This window comes from Salmo salar, chromosome ssa22 (genome assembly GCF_905237065.1).
Source record: "Salmo salar chromosome ssa22, Ssal_v3.1, whole genome shotgun sequence".
NCBI lineage: Eukaryota > Metazoa > Chordata > Actinopteri > Salmoniformes > Salmonidae > Salmo > Salmo salar.
Window position 1 is genome coordinate 9723581 of NC_059463.1, and position 20996 is coordinate 9744576.

Genomic DNA, 20996 nt, shown 5'->3' on the forward strand with positions numbered 1-20996 from the left:
TGCTTTGCCATTATGGGGTATTGTGTGCAGATTATTGAGGGGGAAAATCTATTTAATCAATTTTAGATTAAGGCTGTAACATAACAAAATGTGGAAGGTCAAGGGGTCTGAATTTTTTCCAAATGCACTGTATATATTCAGTTTCAATATGGTAGATACTGCATTCATTGTCTGTGTATCAAGTCTGCAAGCAATCATTTCAAGTTAATCAAACTTTCATATATTCAACTTCTCAGATGCGTTCAGATTCAGTTTTCTAATTCAGTTCTCTAAATTCAGATTCAAAACTAGAGACAACATCCTAGTACTTTGCCAGCAAAGAAAGGTAGAGGAGAACAGAAATAATCAAACACTCTGTGTGGTAAACAAGCTTCTGGTGGTTTCTAATGCCAATGTGGAATGTTCAATTTTAACTATGAATTTGGCTCTAGCATTTGAAGTGATTCTGATATAAGCTATTACAACCCCATTCCTGAAAGCTAAGACTCTCTGGAGTATGGATGTGCTTTCTGATCCCCTATATGATGATCGCATGCCGCATTACAAGGGAGTGTCACAAAAAACACAATTTGTCCCTAATAAGAATATAGTTGAGTAGCCCTGTCATATCCCTTCTAAGGTTAGCCTTTCCACTCCCTATTTCATCTTGGTCTTGTGACTGACTGGGTTTGAACCAGGTCTCCTGAATGTCACAAGACTGTGTTTGCCCACTTATATAGATAAAGCCCATAGGGATTAGTTCAGGAAGCCAACAAGTCTTCAAGTCTCCAGCAAGGTTCATCGAACCACCTCGGTTACATTTCACCCCCCTTTGACCTCATACATAGAGATCATAGCAACAATATAACTGACTGGATTCAAAATCAGGCCTCCTGCACAACAACAACACTTTCTGTGGCAAACAGAAGGATCTGTGCACCCCATTTAACGAGAGTACAACAGAGGTTGTTTGGTGATTCATCCATGTGATGAGTAGCCTCATAATTACCAGAATGATTACCATGTGTAGCTAACCATGTGTAAGCTTGTGATGAGCAACCTTGGCTGAGACATGAAGATGTGTTAGTTTAACTGATGGGGTTCTAACCCAGGTCTCCAGTGCACCAGACAATGCAACCTTTCAGGTCTCAAACAAGTTACTCATCATATGAGCGTGATCACCGAACCACCTGTGTTACACTTCACCCCCTTTCACCTTCGCCATGAATAGACCCATCCAAGTCACTGGACCAATGCGTAGGCTTTTGCTCAATAGGCTAACACAGTCTTAACCCAGTCAGACACGTTAACTTATAATGACTACTGTAATATGTGTCAACACCCAGAATTGTAATTGGTTGAATTCTACCGTCATATCATACTGAGCTATGATTGATTAAGACCACCCAGGTTGTGAGGTCATTGCAGTTGATCATGGCCGGAGACATAGGAATATCCCAGTTATAGCTAGCTAATAAAGAGCTACATTTCATAAAAATCCTGTCGTACTGCATTTTATTATTTTGCGCAAAGCATGCAAAACAAGACATGGTGTCAGAATAAAAGGACTAAAAGATGGATTTTGCTGGAGTTCCTTCACCTCGGATGGACTGGGTCTACAACTTTACCCGATGCATGGCGCAAGTTCAAACAGCATGTGGAGCTAATGGTCATGGGTCCCCTGAAGGAAAAAGGAGTAGGTAAAGTACAGCTACCTGCTCCTGTGGATTGGTGAAAAAGGGAGAGCCATTCACAACACATGGACACTTACTGAGGCTGAATCCAAAGTACTGAAAACATAATCCGATCTTTTTGAAGCATATGTTGTGCCAAAGACCATTACAATTTTCGTTAGGTACAAATTCCATGAGAAAGTACAGGGAGCTAGCGAATTGTTTGTGACTGAGCTGCGTCGGCTTTTGAAAGACTGTGATTATGCAAACAAGGATGAGATGGTCAGAGACTGTATTGTATTTGGAATACACTCACTGCGAGTGAGATAGAAACTTTTGAATGTTGGGTCTGGACAAAGCTATCGACATAGCCAGATCTCACGAGCTAGCACAGGCTCAGATGAAATCCATTTTTGGCGGCAACACGAGCACATTAGTGAACAGGCAGTGCACGCAGTCAGGCAGACATCAAAGCACACCTCCGGTGCCCAGAGAGCACGCTTCAGAACGGAGAGAGACAGAACTCCAAAACAGAGCGACACAGTCTCAAAACGCCCCAAAACATGTGGATATTGTGGATACAATCTGCATGGGGAACAGGAAAATTGCCCAGCTAAAGGCAAACAGTGTACTAAATGTGGAAAATGGAATCACTTTGCAAAAGTGTGCCGAGCTTACTGGGGGAAAACAGTACACACAGTGAGTGAAGCTGAAATGTCAATCAAAGAGTCAAATACTGATGAACAGTTTATTGATTCAGTGACACAGAAAAGTCATATCAGAGACAGCGCAAGCCTTTGCTGACATTGAGATAGGAACACAAGGCACAGAGCTAAAGTTCAAACTAGACACTGGTGCACAAGTAAACATTCCTCTGAATGAGTACCGCAGCTTGACATCTGAGTGCAAGCTACAGCCCACCTCGTGGAGACTGACTAGTTATGGTGGTGAACAGCTCACAGTAAAAAGCACATGCACTTTCAAATGCAAATACAAGGAAAGTGAAATGATGTTGGACTTTTACATTGTTGACACTGCATTGCTAGGTCTTAAAGCATGTTTTGACATTGACCTAATCAAGCTAGTGTTATAAGTGACGGCTCCAGTGGAGACAGAAAAATAATGTCATGGATGAGTTTCCTGATGTTTTCACAGGAATACATGGAGCAATCTGACAACGTCACCAAGGTTACAGAACCCGACAGATTGGGTCAACGCGTTAGTGGTGGTGGAGAAACCATGCACAGGCAAGCTCAGAGTATATCTCGACCCACATTATCCCTTACCGACGCTAGATGACATCACACACAAGCTAGTGGGAGCACACTACTTCAGTTTCATGGATGCCAGATCAGGCTAATGGGCTATTGAGCTCACTCAAGAGTCATCTAAGCTCACAACGTTCAACACACCGTTTGGACGCTTCAGGTTTCGTCGCCTGCCTTTTCGGATTATCTCAGCCCAAGACGAGTTTCAGCGAAAGATCAACGAGATGTACAAAGGCCTCGACGGAGTTGTGGAAATTGTAGACGACATCCTTGGCTATGGTCGAACCAAAGAGGAACACAACAGAAGCCTCAGTGCGATGCTGCAAAGGTCCTGTGAGAGAGGAGTCCCGCTAAACCCTGAGAAGAGCACAGTCGGTGCTACAGAGGTCAGCTACTTCGGACATCATCTCACAGTGAATGGAATCAAGCCAGATCCACGGAAAATCTCAGCCATGAAGGAGATGGAGCCACCAAAGAACCGTGCAGAGCTGGAAAAAGTGCTTGGCATGGTCAACTACTTAGCCAAGTTCGCACCCAGCCTCTCCGACGCCAACTCACCCCTGCGTCAGCTGCTAAAGCAGTCCAGAGAATTTCTCTGGGACAAGCAACACGACATTGCTTTCCAGAAAGTGGAAGACTTGATCACGAATGAACTAGGACAAATTCTTGCCTACTACGACCCCAACAAAGAGCTCAGACTCCAAGTGTATGCGTTGAAGTATGGACTAGGTGCAGTGCTACTGCAAGAAGGAAAGCCCATCGGCTACGTTTCCAAATCTCTGACTGTGAAATCAACTACGCTCAAATTGAAAAGGAGCTGTACACCATTATGTTCGGATGTAAGCGTTTCCATCAGTACGTCTATGGATGACAAGTCATTGAGGAATCCGACCAGAAGACCCTTGAGTCAATCATGAGGAAACCACTATCCGCACCTCTGCCAAGGCTACAGAGAATGATTCTACAATAATAAAAAATACAACTTCAAAATCATTCACTGTCCAGGCAAAGACATCACTGTCACAGACACACTCTCCAGGAAGTTTCTTACCTACAAGGACAGCAGCCTCAGTGAAGGGCATGGACATGCAGGTGCACACTGTGTACAGCAACTTACCAGTTAGTGACACAAAACTGAAGGAGATCTGAGCAGAAACAGAAAAGGACACACAACTCACACAGCTGAAGAAAGTCATACAGGATGGATGGCTTGAAAGAGGAGAAAATGCCCTCAGAGCGTCTGAGTTTTGGAACCATTGTGATGCACTATCACAGATCAACGGAATAATTTTAAAAGGAGAGAATCATCATTCCTACCAGTCTCAGAGAGGAGATTTTGGACACATGGGCAAGGAACAGTACAAAAAAGAGAGCCAGAATGTGCATACAAATAGAGGACATTGATGGTAAATGCCCCACCTGTCTTGAACGATGTCCCTCAAACACCAAAGAACCAATGTTACTTCACTGTATCCCAGACAGACCCTGGCAGGTCATGGCAACCGATCTGTTCACCTGGAACAACGAGGACTACATCCTAAATGTGGACTACTACAGCAGATACTTCAAACTCGACAAGCTTCACAGCACCACATCTGCAGCTGTTACCCACAAGCTGAAAGCAACCTTTGCCAGGCATGGCATCGTAGAGACTTTAATATCTGACAATGGCCCCTGTTACAAATCAAAGGAGTTTGAATCCTTCTGAAAAGCATGGGAGTTCGCATATGTCACCACATGCCCACATTACCTTCAAAGTAATGGCCTTGCTGAAAAATCTATGCAGACTGCTAAATCACTCATGGACAAAACGAAAGCAGACGAGAGACCCCTACCTCTCTCTCCTTGAGTACTCCAACTGACAACTTCAAATCACCAGCACAGCTGTTGATGAGCCTCAGACTTCGCTCAATCCTTCCCAGCAGCAACCAGCAGCTGCAACCAGAGGTCGTCAGCTACAAGGAAAGGCATGCAAAACATGCAGAGACAACACAAAAAGCAATACTGCAACAGGTCAACTAGACCACTGCCACCACTGAATGACGGAGAGTCAGTTAGAAGCCAGGATCATGACTACTAATAGCCATCAGTCGTCATTCATCCAGCTGACACTGAACGTTCGTATCACGTCCGCACTGCAGAAGAAGCGGTGTACCGCCAAAATCGTAGTCACCTACTGAACACAAAAGAACAACACACTGATGAGATGAACTGTTCCCCTGAAAGAGAACGTGATGGACTAAACACACACACAAACACAACACACACCATACTTACCTGCAACACCACAACTGTTGACTGACACAGAAACATGCTCAGCTTCATACCACACAAGGTCAGGAAGAAAGGTCAAGCCCAGAGCTGTGAAATGAAACACTTATATGTACACTTATATTAAAATATGTAGAACATTTTTTTTTTTAAAGAAGGGGGATGTAATTTTCATGTGTCAACATACTGAATTGTAATTGGTTGCATTCTACCGTCATACTGCGCTATGATTAAGACCACCCAGGTCATGAGGTCATTGCAGTTGACCATGGCCAGAGACACTTGAACATGCCAGTTATAGCTAGCTAATAAAGAGCTATGTTTTATAAAGATCCTGTTGTACTGGATTTTATTATTATGTACAAGGCGTGCAAAAAAAGAAAACTACCCTTGTAGAAGACTTGAAACCAGGGGCGGACTGGGGCAAAAAATTGGCCCTAGCATTTCTAACACACCGGCCCATTGTTTCCTTGATGCCCCCACACTGGCCCATTATTTTCCTTGAGGCCCCCCATTATTAGCCAGATAATTATAATTTGTGCAACAACAAAAAAATTGTTAGACAGGCCCACTGGGCAAAAAATTTACCAGCCCATCTGGAATTTTCCCAAATTATCGAACACAAACAAACACATCTTCAGGTTTCAGGCAAGGTTCTCATCACATAAGCATGGATCACCAAACCACGCGAGTAACCTTACTGGATCTTGAAGACTTGTATTAGTCTCACACCTTGCATAATTGAAGGCCTTTTTTAATAGCACAATATGTTGTAATGCTTCAGGAGGGCAGTTTTGTGTGTTTTTGAGGTAGAAGTCCTGAGTTTGAGTCTCCATATGAGATGAATCAGGGGAAGCGGTGCTCGCTAAGCAGGCAGCGTGACGTTCTTTACAATGGTACCACTGAACTCGGATCTACAGTTGCGCTGGTTCAACCGCTGGGGTCGCTGTGGAGTGAGTTAAGGGAGTGAATGTAGCAGATGGGGATCTGTGAAACTCACTAATCAGCCTGAAGTGTCGCTCCTTGCGCAACTGACCACCTTTTTCAATAGAGCGGTGGGTTGGAAGGCTTCAGGAGGGAGGTCATGTCTGTTTGCGAGGCAGAGGTCCTGAGTTTGAGTCTGGGTATAAACTGAAGCGGTACTTGTTAAGCACGCAGCATGTCTTCCTATACGTTAACTTCCTGAACTTATCCCTATAGGCTTTAGCTAAGTGGGCTAACACAGTCTTGTGACATGCAGGCGATCTGGTTTGAACCTAGTCAGTTACAAGAGCAAGATTAAATAGGGAGTGGAAAGGTTATCCTTAGAAGGGCTATGACAGGGCATTTCAACTATATTGTTACGGGGGCCAAATGTTGGTTTTTTTGACACTCCCGTGATCATCTTAGAAGGGAACAGAAGGCACTTCAATGCTCCAGAGAGTCTTAGCTTTCTGGAATGGGGTCAATAGTTTATAGCCAGAGCACTTCAAATGCTAGAGCCAAATTTATTGGAATAAAATAAATTCAACATGCCACATTGGCTTCAGAAACCGCCAGAAGTTTCTGTTCACCACAGTGAGTGTTTGAGTCTATCTGTTCTCCTCTACCAGGATGTTTTCTCTAGTTTTGAATCTGAATTTAGAGAACTGAATTACAAAACTGAATCTGAATGCATCTGATAAGTTGAATATATAAAACTTTGATAGCCTTGAAATTATCGTTTGCTAAACTTGATACAATGCATGCAATATCTACCATATTGAAACTGAATATATAAATATTGAACTTGAATATTCAATTATGAAATACAAGTTAAATGTATGTATTCAATGCATTACAAATTCAAAAATATTACATTCAAATTAAATATCCTAATACTAATTCTAAGTTAAATACAATTTCTGTTGGAACTGAAATCACTCCATAGAAAATCCACATAACCACATGTTCCAAAAACACATGATTTCACATAATTTCACATTTGCACAACATGGAAATTTAACGTGAAATCATGTGGTTTTTCTGTAAGGTTCTACCTTTTGCGTTCATGTCTGTTGGTGTTTTGCTATTTTGGCTTTTTGTTGGAAGTGTCGAAGCCTAAAGACACTCCAGATCAACAAATGACCCCTAAGCACCCTCCACTGGGTGTCACACAACTGAGTGTCTACAACTTACAACAGTATTTACAGTGAGGTCTGTTGGAGCGATGAACTGGAACCAGTCACTATGAGTGCTTTAACAGTAGGCTACATTATCCTAGCTACTGACCATTATGAACATCCTCACCTGTCCACTGTGTTACATCATCACTGATATATTATAGCATTGTGCTGTGGTGTGCTTTCTGGGCCAAAATGGCTGCCTGGTATCACAAAGGTGGGTGCTACTCTTAGTGGATGAAGTTTCTTCCCCATAAAATGTCAAGTGCTTTGAGCACCTGGTGGATGTAAAGCAATGTAAATCAAATCCATTATACTGATTAGGAAATACTTTACGTTAAGTATTGTGTATTCTGTAATAACTTGTTGTTACATAATAAGTGATTTGCATTTAAATTTCAATAGTTGAATGGTTTACATTATTACATAAATGTATTATGTTATTACACAATTTGCTGACAATAATTACACACCATCAGTATGATGATGATGATGATGTGTGTCAACCTACCCGTAGAGATACATATCTACCCTATTTAATTGTCTGGACATACCTATGTGACTTCTGTGTGACGATGCGAGGGTCAGCTGTCCCCAGAGAGACACCACACAGACGGCCAGCAGCAGACCCCTTTTGCACACTCTCCGTAGGTCTCTCTCCCGCATACTGAAAAGACAGGGTGGGGAAAACTTGATCAGTAACTTACATCAGTCATTAGGACATTTTTGGAGTGACATACAGGCATGACGTAGCGAAAAGACTCAACAAACTACATACAGTACAAGTCCAATACAAATAGGTTCCATTCCATCTTTGCCCTAGGCTCGTGAGCCACTTAGATCTCCCTAGCTTACATTTAGTATTTTAGTATTTTATTAGGATCCCCATTATCTGCTGCTAAGGCAGCCACTACTCTTCCTGGGGTCCATACGGAGTCAGTGCATATTTATTTAAGCTCGCGAGGCTAGCTTTGCCCTGCACAGAGACAAAAGATGGACGGTGCAACTGGACGGTGCAACTCACAAAACCACAATCTGGAGAAAGGAACTGGCTTTAGGCGGTGTCCCACTTATGCTGTTGGGTATCAAACACAGCAGGGTGTCTCATCCTGCAGATACAGTACAGTGTGGCTTCCTTCCCAAAAAAACAGAATTATACATGAGCTTGTGGTAACATATGCATTGAACGCTGCAGTGCTTTCCTTCCCACACCATGACGCCAGTTGGTGTTTGATCAACTGTGAGGATGTATGTTTCCCATAGCATTTTTCACAGAGACAAATAAACATAGCCATGTTGATTCTGTGCGAACTGATTTAGCTAAATACCTTTTTTTTTGTATTCATGTGTAAACATACAGTAGATGGGTGCTTGTCATTTTCCCTCAAATGATGTGTTGTTGTTATTCCCTTAAACACATAGCCACAGTAACACTGCAGCAACTGCAAACCCACCACAAGCTATTGTGCTGTGAACTTCTCTATAGTCCTAGAAGATCTATAAATAGAACAAATGACGTCAGACTATCCCTTATTCCCCCGCTTCCTCTTTCCCTCTTTATCAATGATGTCTGTCTTTCCCTTATTCTCTCGTTTCCTCTCGCTCTCTGCTCTCCCTACCTGGGAGGGAGGTGCCTGAGTAATAGTGTTTGGGTGGTCTGTCTTGGCTAGTGTTTCCCAGCTCAGTAATCTTCATGTAGTGTTCAGGGTCTGTTGTCCAGTAATACATTGTGGCTGTGTAAGATGCCCTTTGAGAGGAGAACAAACAATGCAATCAGCGGCTCATCTTATTGCCAACAGAGCCCGTTCCTCACACAAGAAAAACAGTCGCAAATCACAGGCATCCTTTCTACTCCTTGCCAGTGTATCCACTCAAATTAGTGAAAAGATTGGTTTCATGCTAAGAGCTTAACTCTTGGTTATTTGGCAGTGGCTTGTGTAGGGAGTAGAGAGGGAGCCATCTACCACAATAGAGCTGGGTGGCATCTAAAGGATAGTTTTCTCTACTGTATGTAGAGGATGCTGGTTTGATGGACAGTGTCAAGTGCAATCAGACCTGGATTCGGAGAGTATTTGTTTTCTTTCTGTTGATGTTTTATTAGGCAGGTAGCCTAGTGGTTAGAGTGTTGGACTTGCAACGAAAAGGTTGGAAGATGGAATCCCTGAGCTGATAAGGTAGAAATCTGTTGTTCTGCCCCTGAACAAGGCAGCTAACCCACTGTTCCTCTGCCATCATTGAAAATAATATTATTTTCTTATCTGACTTGCCTAGTTAATTAAAGGTAAAAAAAGTGGAGTGCCATATGGGCAGGGTTTACACTTCCATTGGTTCCATTGAACCAGGCAATCTCAATCAAGCACAGCAATAATTTAAGATAAAGCAAATACTATTTGAACCCAGGTCTGTGTACAACCTTAATCTACCTAAACAGACCATTGTGTTCAGGTGGCTGAAGGGGCTTGGCAAACAGGACAATTATCGCCCCTGATAGAGATGATGAACACCAGGTGGCGTATCAGAATGGTTTGGAGAGGAATGGAAAACCAACTGAACAGGGGGATCTATAGCCTGGTAACTGGTGGTCCCAGATCTGTATATGCTTTAGCCAACTCTGACTATTGTTGTCATACCATTCATGTATGACATACCATTCATGAGTTCCTCGCATGTGGCATGCATGGTTATACATGCAAATGATGGAGGAGTTGGGAAACGCACGTTCAGATTTGGGACACTACATCAACAGACTAGTTGAGAGAGGCTTTCTGCATGCTATACATAGTAATATAATACACAGACACAGTACATCTCTGAGGCTTAAAGATGCAGCGTTTCCGGTTAAATGATGGAGATGAGTCAATGGGACCAATAGGGCTGGGGGTTTTAGCTAACAACCGATGCCTGCAACCGGGTGGACAAGGCCGGTGTGTTCGAGTTGGAGGGCAAAATAAATCAGTGTTGTTGTTGTGGATAGTTTTTTTTACGTGTGACGCAACTGGCTTTGTGCCACTTGTCATGCCCCCTGAGCCAAGCCATGTCTCTCCAACAGAAACTAGATAAACAAGCATCCTTCTAATAGGTTAGATAGAGAAAAATAACAATCTGAGCATAATAAAGCACACACAGAACCCGGTTTCATTGAATTATATTCATCAAGGTTGGTCATTAAATGTTTTCTGTAATCACATTGCACAGAAATCAGACGTTATTCACACATTAATCCCCTCAACGTGTCGTGCCTCCCGAAGGCAATACATTATGCATAGCAGCTCTGATTTACTAAAAATGAAACCACAACATGGAATTTCAAGACATTTTTCATACCATATACTGTAGGTAAAAACATGCTGTACATTGTCTCTACCAAACCTACATATCAACATTGAATCACCTTATCAAGTTTTTTTTTGAAGGCAAGCTGCCAAAACAAATTAGATACAAAGTGAAACGCTACTTGAACCTCTGCAAGAAAAATTATCCTAGCATTGATAAGACTTTGAGAGCAACATGACAACAGGCCTCAAACACTCCAACGTATTGGAACACGGAGTGAGTCAGCAATGTAGGCTAGGGTTGCACTCTGTACCTGATTTTATACAGAGTGATATGGTTTCAGATGAGTGGCTTAGCCGACTTCTCTTCTTTAATTAGTCTCTTTGGATTACTCCCCTACATGTGGGAAGATGTCGGAGAGATTTATTTCTGTTCCTGCTTCTAAACTCCCTTTCATTCCTCCATGAAGGGATATACTGTAGCCAAACTGTAGAGGTGGCTCAGAGAGAGCTAGTAAGTGTTCGGTGAATCCACTGTGATGACGTCACTAGCAGCCTTGAACCAAGCAGCCATCCCTCAAACTTCCTTCCTGCGTGTAATGGTAGGTGTGTGATGGGGTGATGGTGGGTGAGGTGTGTCCATGCTCTGCTGAGCTCCTACCCTTTGGACTCTGACTGGACACGCTAGGCTAGGCTTCAGTACAGTGTGGGCCTGGACCAGTTTTGCACGTCTTTGGACCCAGATATCTGCTACAGTACACAGAGGGATGAGACGTAAAGGGGAAAGGACTGAAACGCTTTCATGGCAGGAAGTCAGAGAGGAGAGCAGGGGGGCCTGTTAATACAGGCCTGAGGTGGTTTTGAGTTTCATGGTTCAGGTTCAAGGTTCAAGGTCTGATGACCTAAAGACCACTATGCCATACTGAACCCTATGGAAAACACCCAGACTCAGCTCAAAGGTAGCACACGTGAGTATACCATTTGCGTGTACTGTACTTTCCAATGGTGGCACATGGTCAACCTCAATACCACTCGGCATGAAGGAGTGCCAGCCCTCGATTTTACTCAACACTGACTCAATTTCAGATTATTTGGGAATACTTAAAGGTAGTGTTGTCACAAAACCAGAATTTTGACTTCGATATGATACCAGGTTTAGAATCACAATACCTGATACCTTTACAATACTCAATACCAAAACGTTACAAAAACGATACCAAAACAATACCACAAAAAAAAGAAGGCGTATTAGCCAAAGTCACAGAGCTCGTTTTATCTGATTTCATGGGGCTACAGATGACAAACAATCCCTGACATTTAGAACTTATTTTATTGGCAACTGCTAAGAAAACATATTATTTTATTGTTCTGATTAACTAAATTTGCAGAGAAGAAGCAACCTCTTTTTTTTCTCGAAAAGTGTGCGCTGTCTCTTTAAGAAATGAATGGCATAATTTGCAAGGCAGAATGTGGCTGTGGAATCTGCCTTTGTGGCTGTGGCATCTAGTGGAAACCAGACGGTAGGCAAAGGAAGATGAAGAAGGGAATTCGTTTTTGGTGGCGAAAGAGATTACGTGGATTAATAACGTTTTTGGTGACAGTCAGTTTTTAAATCAGCATATTTTGCGTTATGGGTACTAAGGTTGTGAATTCAACTGTAAGCTAACAAGGAAAGTTAGCCTATAGTTAAAGCTCGAAGCTACCGGTTTCACATTTCTAGGGAGCTAATGCAGCCCAGACAGCTCAAGCAATGAATGAGTAAGTGGAGCAGGCACTTTGCTCTTCACGCTATAAAGGGGCTGCGCTGATACTGACTTGATCCTCTCAATTACATGAGACACATTTGACAGAAGTACAGAATGTAAAAAAATATATAATTTGGTATACCGTGCAACACTATTTCAATGGATACTGTGAGATTCTGGCAATTAAGCCATTTTTCTACTTACCCAGAGTCAGATGAACTCATTGATACCATTTATATGTATCTGCGTGCAGTATGTATGAAGGAAGTTAGAGTTAACAATGCTAACTAGAGTTAGCATGAAGACTGGAAGTATACTTCTGTGCCTGTAGACTTCCAGTCATTGTCCGAATTTTGCAGTATCCCTTTAAGCAAGGTGTGGCATGCAATCAAGGAAACAAAACACCAACATTCTGGAACTCAAATGCAATTAACATTCGAGCATATGGCTAGATTGGCAGCGGAATGGAGAGTAGAGTGGATTTCTATTCATGGCATCACCCTACTTAGGTAAGAGCCCAAGACTTAAGAACCCAAAGCGTAACCCACAGAGATAGGAATTTCAATGATTTCATGAACAGATGTAGACTTATTTGAGATTGATTTGAAATTATGAATAAAAGATGATGTATCCACCCTTGACTCATCTTGTATAAAAGTGAAGGTTACACGCAGTAAAGAACATAATGGGGAAGCTTGTTACATTTTTGGGGGGTGAGGCTTGTGAGTGCAAGGCACCCACCCAGTGCTAGTGTGATTAGCGTAGAGAACTCCTGCCATCAGTGCCTAAACACAGACTACGCGCAGTCAGGGACAGCAGTTTTCCTCAGTCACTGACAGTCACTGAATTAGCCCATGTCAGCTAACATTTTTGAGATTTCTAGGTAAATTAGTCCAGCTTGGTGTCTAAACCTTGTAATCATGGCTGAATTACGGATCGGGCACAAAGGGCAAATGCCCAGGGGCCCTCCAGTGGGCCCCCATTGATTTTGTTAGTCACCCAGATATCATATGAACATGGCATAACTCTCTCCACTCCATGGCAAAATGAGTAGAATGGCAGGAAAGTATATGTAAAACTGCTAAACGTTCTCTCCGCCGCCAAGAGGGAGGCAACTAAAATCACCAAAAATACAAATCTCACTTTGGGCCCCCAAAAGGCTAGAGGCAGCTTTGCCTGCCATGCTCCCATGTTTCTGTTTCTGAACCAATCAATTAGAACTAGCACCATTGTGCTTCCAGGGCAACAGCGACAGAATTCTAAGGGCTATTAGTTTGCACTATTTAACAATGGTTTCAAGAGATCTGCTTAACAAATTGCCCTCCCCTTCATAGACACAGACTCTCCCTCTCCCCTCCTCCTTCTCCTACCCCCCCTTCCCCCTTTCTTCCCTCTCGCTCTCTCCCCCGCTCTTCTGTCTCCTGTCTAAACACCACCTGATTTGCATACTTGCTTCTGGTTCAGTAACCCACCACAAACACACTTAGAGCGACTTGCGACCTTTATCTTGTCTAATGCTGAGAACCAAATTGGGGTTAGAAGTTAGAAAAAAAGCCCCAAACAGAATTCAGCAAACCAGGGTAGAGAAATGTGGTAGAATCTCAGAGTTTACTCCCTACTGGGGTCTCAGTGTCTGCAACATTAGTTACAGTACAGGCAGAGGCTGACAAAGCCCTGTTGGCCCTGTTACCGGCGCTAACATTGGGCAGGTTGACCTGTCTGAAAACATTCCCTCCTGTGTATGGTATGACAAAGGTCATCTCAATAATATTGGCGCTCCACTGCCTGCCATGGATAGTCTTTAACAGCGTTCTGAACAACGCTTGGCTACACTCTGGGTTCTCTGGATTTATATGGCTGATAAGAGAATTATCTAATAAAGGTAAATGAATCAATAATCCATGATTAATTAATAGTTATGTAGCATGGATATATATAGCCTGTAGCATAGGAAACTAAAGGGTTAAGTATAAGCCTCATGAGATTGACTAGGATAAGAGAGGAATGGGGGTCTGTGTGTTTAAGTAAACATAAAGAACTGTTAAACTGTGGTTGACCTGACCTAGCTTGAACCCTCCAGGTTTCCCTAATCTCAGAGTACTGAAACTGTCAGCTGGGTAAGAATTTACAGTGTTGAGAGTTCTGGGGAAGAACAATTAACTCTCCTTAGTGTGTAATGTGTGTGCGTAAATGAGGAGCCTGGTATATAATAGATGTTTTGTGTATGAACTGCAGAACGTTCTCTGAATAAACTGTACGAACCTTTTGCAGAAAGCTGAGTCCTTGCCTAATTATTCTTTACCCAGTGTCTTACAAACCTTGGGAATTAGTCAAGGCTTTATTGATTGTTGATTATTATCATTGGGATAGAAAAATTATTTTAACAATGGCCCACACACACACACACACACACACACACTCTCCTGACTCATCCGTTGTTCTCTCAGCATGTTTTGGGCCACTGCTCTCGGGGTGCATAACATAGAGAAAGGGTCAGGGGTGAGGGGTCAGATAACTATTGTGTTGCTACAGTATATGTCACGACTCCCGCCGAAGTCGACCCCTCTCCTTGTTCGGGCGGTGTTCGGCGGTCGACGTCACCGGCTTACTAATTGCCACCGATCGATGTTTCACTGTTCGTTTGGTTTTGTCTTTATTGTTTACACCTGTTTTGAGTTTCCCTAATTGTGTTCATTATTTAAACCTCTGCATTTCCTGTTTGTCTTGTCGGTGATTGTTTGTCCGTTTAGTGTAGTTGGAGGTGTTTTCTCCATACTATGTATTTTATGAGAAGATGGATTGAATATTTTAGTAAACACGTTTTGGTTTACCTTCATCCCTGTGTCCTGCGCTTGACTCCTCCACTTCTCTAAGAAGATCCGTTACAGTATACACCCAAGATCGCAAGGATGGCTACAGCTGGACTACCCAACAGGAAAAACTGGTTGCATTGACGTTAGTGATGAGGGATAAAAATTGCTACAGTTGCATATCAGGATATTATTTTTCACGATATATAATATCGTATCGTTTTGACAATATTGCTATATTATTTTTGCGCTAGTTGGCTGTACCTGTATCAAAACGACATTTTTTTCCTCCATAGCTTGTTACATTTACATTACATTTATGTCATTTAGCAGACGCTCTTATCCAGAGCGACTTACAAATTGGTGCATTCACCTTATGAGTGAATGCAGTTCTCCAGCCTCTTTTTAAATAGGGAGCCAATTTGTTTTCAGCTATTTATTTCCATGACTGTTCAAAACTCGTTTTCTCATGGCAATCTTTTGTTCCTATGCAGCCAACATATGGTGAGCAATGTGTTTGGAACACCGAATCGCAATAAAATCACAATATCGAATCGCAATACATATAGAATTGTGAGAATCGCAATACATACCATATCGGCAGGTTGTATATTTGCTGTAAGAAGACGATTTCTACACTACCAAAACATAACTTTTTTCCCAGACGCTTTGATGTCGTCGTGAAAAATGATTCCTTTTTTTCTGTTTTACCTGCATATATTCTGGCCATTTTTATGTTTTTTCTAATATTTTGAAGAAAGAATCAACTCCCTAGAATGGCATGCTAACTAGCTTACTCTCAGTTACATTGACTCAAGATGGACTCGGATATATTGCAGAGTAATTTACATTTTAGAGGAATACACTCCCTAATAAGCTTTGCTCGTTGGTTGTTTATGGGGGGGGGGGGGTTCGTTAAAGCAGTTGCCACTTCTGATATACTGTAGACTCACACATCCAATGACATTTTGCACTATGGGTCCATTCCCCTTAAATGAATATTCAAATCCGTGAAGAGAATCAGACATAAATTGAATGCATGAGCTGGGCCTAAGCTGTAATAAGATCAAAGTCATGCTAAGTGGATCTTCAGGCTTTATTTCCACATTTCATCCAACAATGTGTCTGCTGAAGCAGAAAATTATGCTGCTGCTTTAAAGCAATATAAGCCACTCTAGAATAAACACAATAAACTGTGATGCTCACACTATATGATTAAACTCCAATACAACCGAGTGCCCAGGAAACTGAGGGCATAAAATGTGACTGACTATGGGGCTGAATCAGCCATACCAAGCACCACCCTCTTACAGCATGGACCTGTCTCTTACATCTCCCCTTCAATGATCCTCAATAATTGACTGGCATAATCGTCTAACTCTGAGGCACTTGATGTGGAAAGTGATGGAACCCCACTGGTTTCAGTGCCAAACCAAGCTGGCAATAACAAAGCAATGGGAGGACGTTAGTTCTGCTGACCCCAATGCCTTCTCCAAATTAAATGTTGCATGAGATAACCTTTCATCGCTCAGAGGAATGACAGAATCTTGATGCTCCTTTTCCTTTAGCAAGCACTTTTTACAGAATCCCACACTGAAGCCCTACATTGAATCTTAAATAGGTCAATTTAAACTTGAAAGCATTCAAGCTTTTCCCAAAACTTTTCAAACTGACATAACATCCTCAGAGTAAATCTATGTCCATGTGATAAGACCAAAGGAGAGAACCGAGTTGCCATTCAAGTCAGTGTGGTGGAAGCAAGCACCGCCTTTTCACGTAGAGCAGAACTTAAAAGCTCAGCTAAGTGCATTGTTGAAATGTAGTTTGTTCTTATTTTCACAGCTTCATGCAGTGCTGCACACCATAGGACATACAGTGGTTCCTCAATTAAAAGTTTCAAATTTATGCTGTAACCGTTTGTGGTAGATGATGGCAGGTTGTGGTAAATTCTGTCATTGCACCACACTATCACAAGGGGGAGTTAGAATGCTGATCTATCGGTAGTCTAATCTCTGGCATAAATAGACTATCTTTTCGTAAATTAATGGTGGTGTGAATGTTTCAGTCCGAGAGTCTCTCTTCTCTGGCAATAGAGTCCTACATCAGGGAAAAACAAAATTAGCTGGCAGGTGGTCCCAGAGTTGAGCGAGAACTTAAATACAATGGCACAATTACACTTGACATGTGGACTGATGATTTTCCCCAAAAAATATGCAAGGTGGGCTTTTGGTTTCTCTCCCTCTAAAAACAGCAATAAATCATCCTAAATAACAAACGGGCTTTATTTACCACAGTGTGAAAGAGTGAAAGCCCCTCTATATAGATATAGTTTCTGAAAACCGGAGTCCTTCTTTGCTGATGTGAAGAAGAAGAAACTGAATGAAAGAGAGTCCAGCGAGGATAGGGAGGGAAAAAGGTTGCCCCTATTTTCAAGACCTGAGCTACTTCATTTATTTCTGAAATGTACTTTTTTTATTTAGGCCATTTAATATATTTGTTTAGGCTTGGGCTATTTAGTAGGCTATTTCGCAGCAAAAAGTATCGTCAAACCCATAGGGTATCTCACTGCACCCTTAATGCCATGTCTTGAAATATGCAGACCGATGGATTAAAAGTTCATTTCCATTGTAATACTTCTGACAGCCAAATGTATAACTCCACCCATAGCTTTTGGACTTTACAACATTCCCAGAAGGCTTGGATTATGTTAACTTAATGAAAAATGAACCTGGTAATCAAATGTAATTTACTGCAGACCTAAGATCTATGGGTTTACCCTTCTCAATGAATGCTTATATTGAAGATAGAAGCCGCCTCTTAATGAGTTCCAAGAGCCGATCTGTTACCCAACAAAATAATATAAATTTAATAATCCAAATTGTTTTTATGAATACAGACAGTAGGCTATTATTCCTCTTTTCCTGCATTAATTAATTTGTCTGCATGTCTATTCAACATTTGGCTGAAAATAAACCCTGCCATGAATTAAGAACTAAGAATTAAGATATTTTTTCCCACAATGCAATGCGGCACCTTGACATCTCCAATCGCTTTAAAGAGCCTTCTAATATTAGACAACAAATAAATATACTACAACAATAACTTCAAAAACAGTCCATTCATCAGTGGATTTCTTCAACTTGCTGTGCAGGAAAAGGATGTCATGCACCGTGCCTGGTAGCAGACCACACATCCATCTGAAGGTGACACTTTATCCTTTGGAACCACAGAATTACCAGGTGGACAGTAGGCCTCTTGAAGCGATAGAGGAAATCAACAAGATCCACAAGTATTCTTTCACAATAGCTGGCCTTATGTTATCTGCAGTTTTTAGCTGATCTTTCCCATTCCATGGTGGGTAACGTCAAGCCCCTATTTTTGGAAAATCGTCAGTCCACATGTTAAGCGTAATTGCGCCATTTTATTTACCCAAGTTCTCTCTCAATTCCGGAACCACTCGCCAGCTGATTTTTTTTGCCTGATGCAGGACTCTCGTGCGATAGGAGAGAGACTGACAAACATTCACACCTCCATTAATTTACAAAAGGATAGTCTAATTGCTTGGCTAGGTGTGAAAAATCCCCCAATTTGTGCCACAGTTTAGACTACCGATAGATGCTGCGGTCAGTCAGAGTTGAGTCCTATTGTAAAGTGTAGCCTAATGGCCAAAAAAGGGCAAACTTACAATGTATTCAATGCTTAAGTACTCTAAAGTTTTACATTTGTAACTCAATATCACAGACCAGATTTGCCCAAACAAAAAAATGTATCAACTCGCATTATGCCTAAAATACTAAAAGTACCAGTCAAAAGTTTGGACACACCTACTCATTCAAGGATTTTTCTTTATTTTTACTATAGCAAGAGTGTGCAAAGCTGTCATCAAGGCAAAGGGTGGCTACTTTGAAGAATCTCAAATGTAAAATAGATTTTGATTTGTTTAACACTATTCAATATGTGTTATTTCATAGTTCTTATGTCTTCACTGTTATTCTACAATGTAGAAAATAGTAAAAATAAAGAAAAACCTGGGAATGAGTAGGTGTCCAAACTTTTGACTGGTACTGTGTATCAACTTTTGATTATTTAATTAACCTATATCATGTTATTTCAAGGTATTCCTTTGGAGCACATGCAAATGTGATTTGGAGTTGTTGAACAGGAGTGACAAAATGTATTACAATTGAATTAGAATGAACCTAATAATGAGGATGAAGAAGAAGAGAGTGATTAAATTTAGAACAATAGTGTAAGAATTGCTCTTCCTCCGTCCCACATGCACATAAAATATATCTTTTTTTATTTCTACTTTGTCAGAAGAAGTTGTAACTGCACCGTAACTTATTACTTACTAAAACTGTTCTTATACTAAGAGAAATGAAAATGGTCTGTTATTTTCCATTATATTCTTAAAATATATGTGTTGACTGAATATACGCAAGTGATATCTGCTAAAATAACAAGTTGTTGGCGAAGCCATAAGGCCTCCGCTACAAAAAAATATATAAAATAAATAAAAAAGGTTTCACATATTTTTAAGACCTGAGCTATTTATTGTAGGCGTTTTATATATTATATTTACTTGTGGAATGTTACCGAATAAATAACAACAATAGAAAGAATAATTTGGTGGAATTGGTAGCGAGTCAGGCAGAATATGGAGTGAAAGTGCACTGTACTGTAAGTACGCAACAACGCTGTAAATGGTTTAGCAGCCTTTCCAATAAATTGGAATGCAAAAGTAGCCATCCACCCTTAATTGGCTATCAGCAGGACAATAGACCCTTGCAGAGTTTAGTGACTTTAAATGTATTAATGGCATGTCAATTCACCCATCTCTTTGCATAGCCCACCACATGCACTGTTTTCTAACCACATCTGGGTGGATCCATAATGAATTAATATGGGAATAAATATCACTGAATGACATAAGTATTGGAATAAAGTAGGCTAATGCAATTGAAATCAACAAATTGTTGCTTATTGAAACACCCAAAGTCATCTGTCTTCCCTGTGGCTCAGTTGGTAGAGCATGGTGTTTGCAATGCCAGCATGGTGTGTGCAATGCCAGGGTTGTGGGTTTGATTCCCATGGGGGGCCAGTACCATTTTTTTTTTTTTAAGTAAATAAAAAAATGTAAAATGCATGAAATGAAATGTATGCATTCACTACTGTAAGTTGCTCTGGATAAGAGTGTCTGCTAAATGACTAAAATGTAAAATCTAATGGTTATAATAAGATTTAAATAGCAATAGCCTGTGGTCAACTATTTCAGCACTGTTTCACGCTGCTTTGAGACAAGCATGGGGACTGGTCTTGATAAATCAATCAGATTAAAATATTCACTGAATATCCATTTGGGAATTGGTTAGCCTTTAATTAGGGTGTGGAAATGTTAGGATTATTTAGCTCTTCACTTGCAGTTGCTTAGTTACCTAGGCCTACTCCTGACCGGTCACGTTGTGCAGCGCCATATTTTCCTAACGGAAACCCTGAGGCCTACATAGGCTATTGTAAAATGCATTTGGGTTTTTCTTGGAATAGAAACACCACAATATTAATCAATTTAATTAAGCTACATTTCCAACTGTATAAACAGCACAACAAATACAATAATAATTGACAAACAAATTATAATCAATCCCATAGTCTGTTCAAACAAAAATGGTTTTAAAGTCTCTAGTACAACCAATATTGAAAACAGTCAAAAGCATTCGTGAATTCAATCGCTTTAGCAGACATGTTGCGGTTTATTCATTGTTTAATTATTCAAGCCTCCCTTTGTTATTTCATTTTATAACTAAAACACTTGACTGTATTTAAAGACATGGATGACT

At 41.2% G+C, this 20996-nt stretch overlaps 1 protein-coding gene across 2 annotated transcripts in view; it reads right to left on the reverse strand.

The window, feature by feature from the left end:
* The window catches only part of LOC106582736 (chemokine-like protein TAFA-2), a 197195-nt gene that overhangs the window by 94338 nt on the left and 81861 nt on the right, over positions 1-20996 (reverse strand). For both annotated transcript variants that reach the window (XM_014166114.2, XM_045705485.1), the window contains exon 2: positions 7887-7999. In XM_014166114.2, the coding sequence (XP_014021589.1) occupies positions 7887-7998 (112 nt within the window). In that variant the 5' untranslated portion in view covers position 7999. The remainder of the gene's footprint in view (positions 1-7886; positions 8000-20996) is intronic.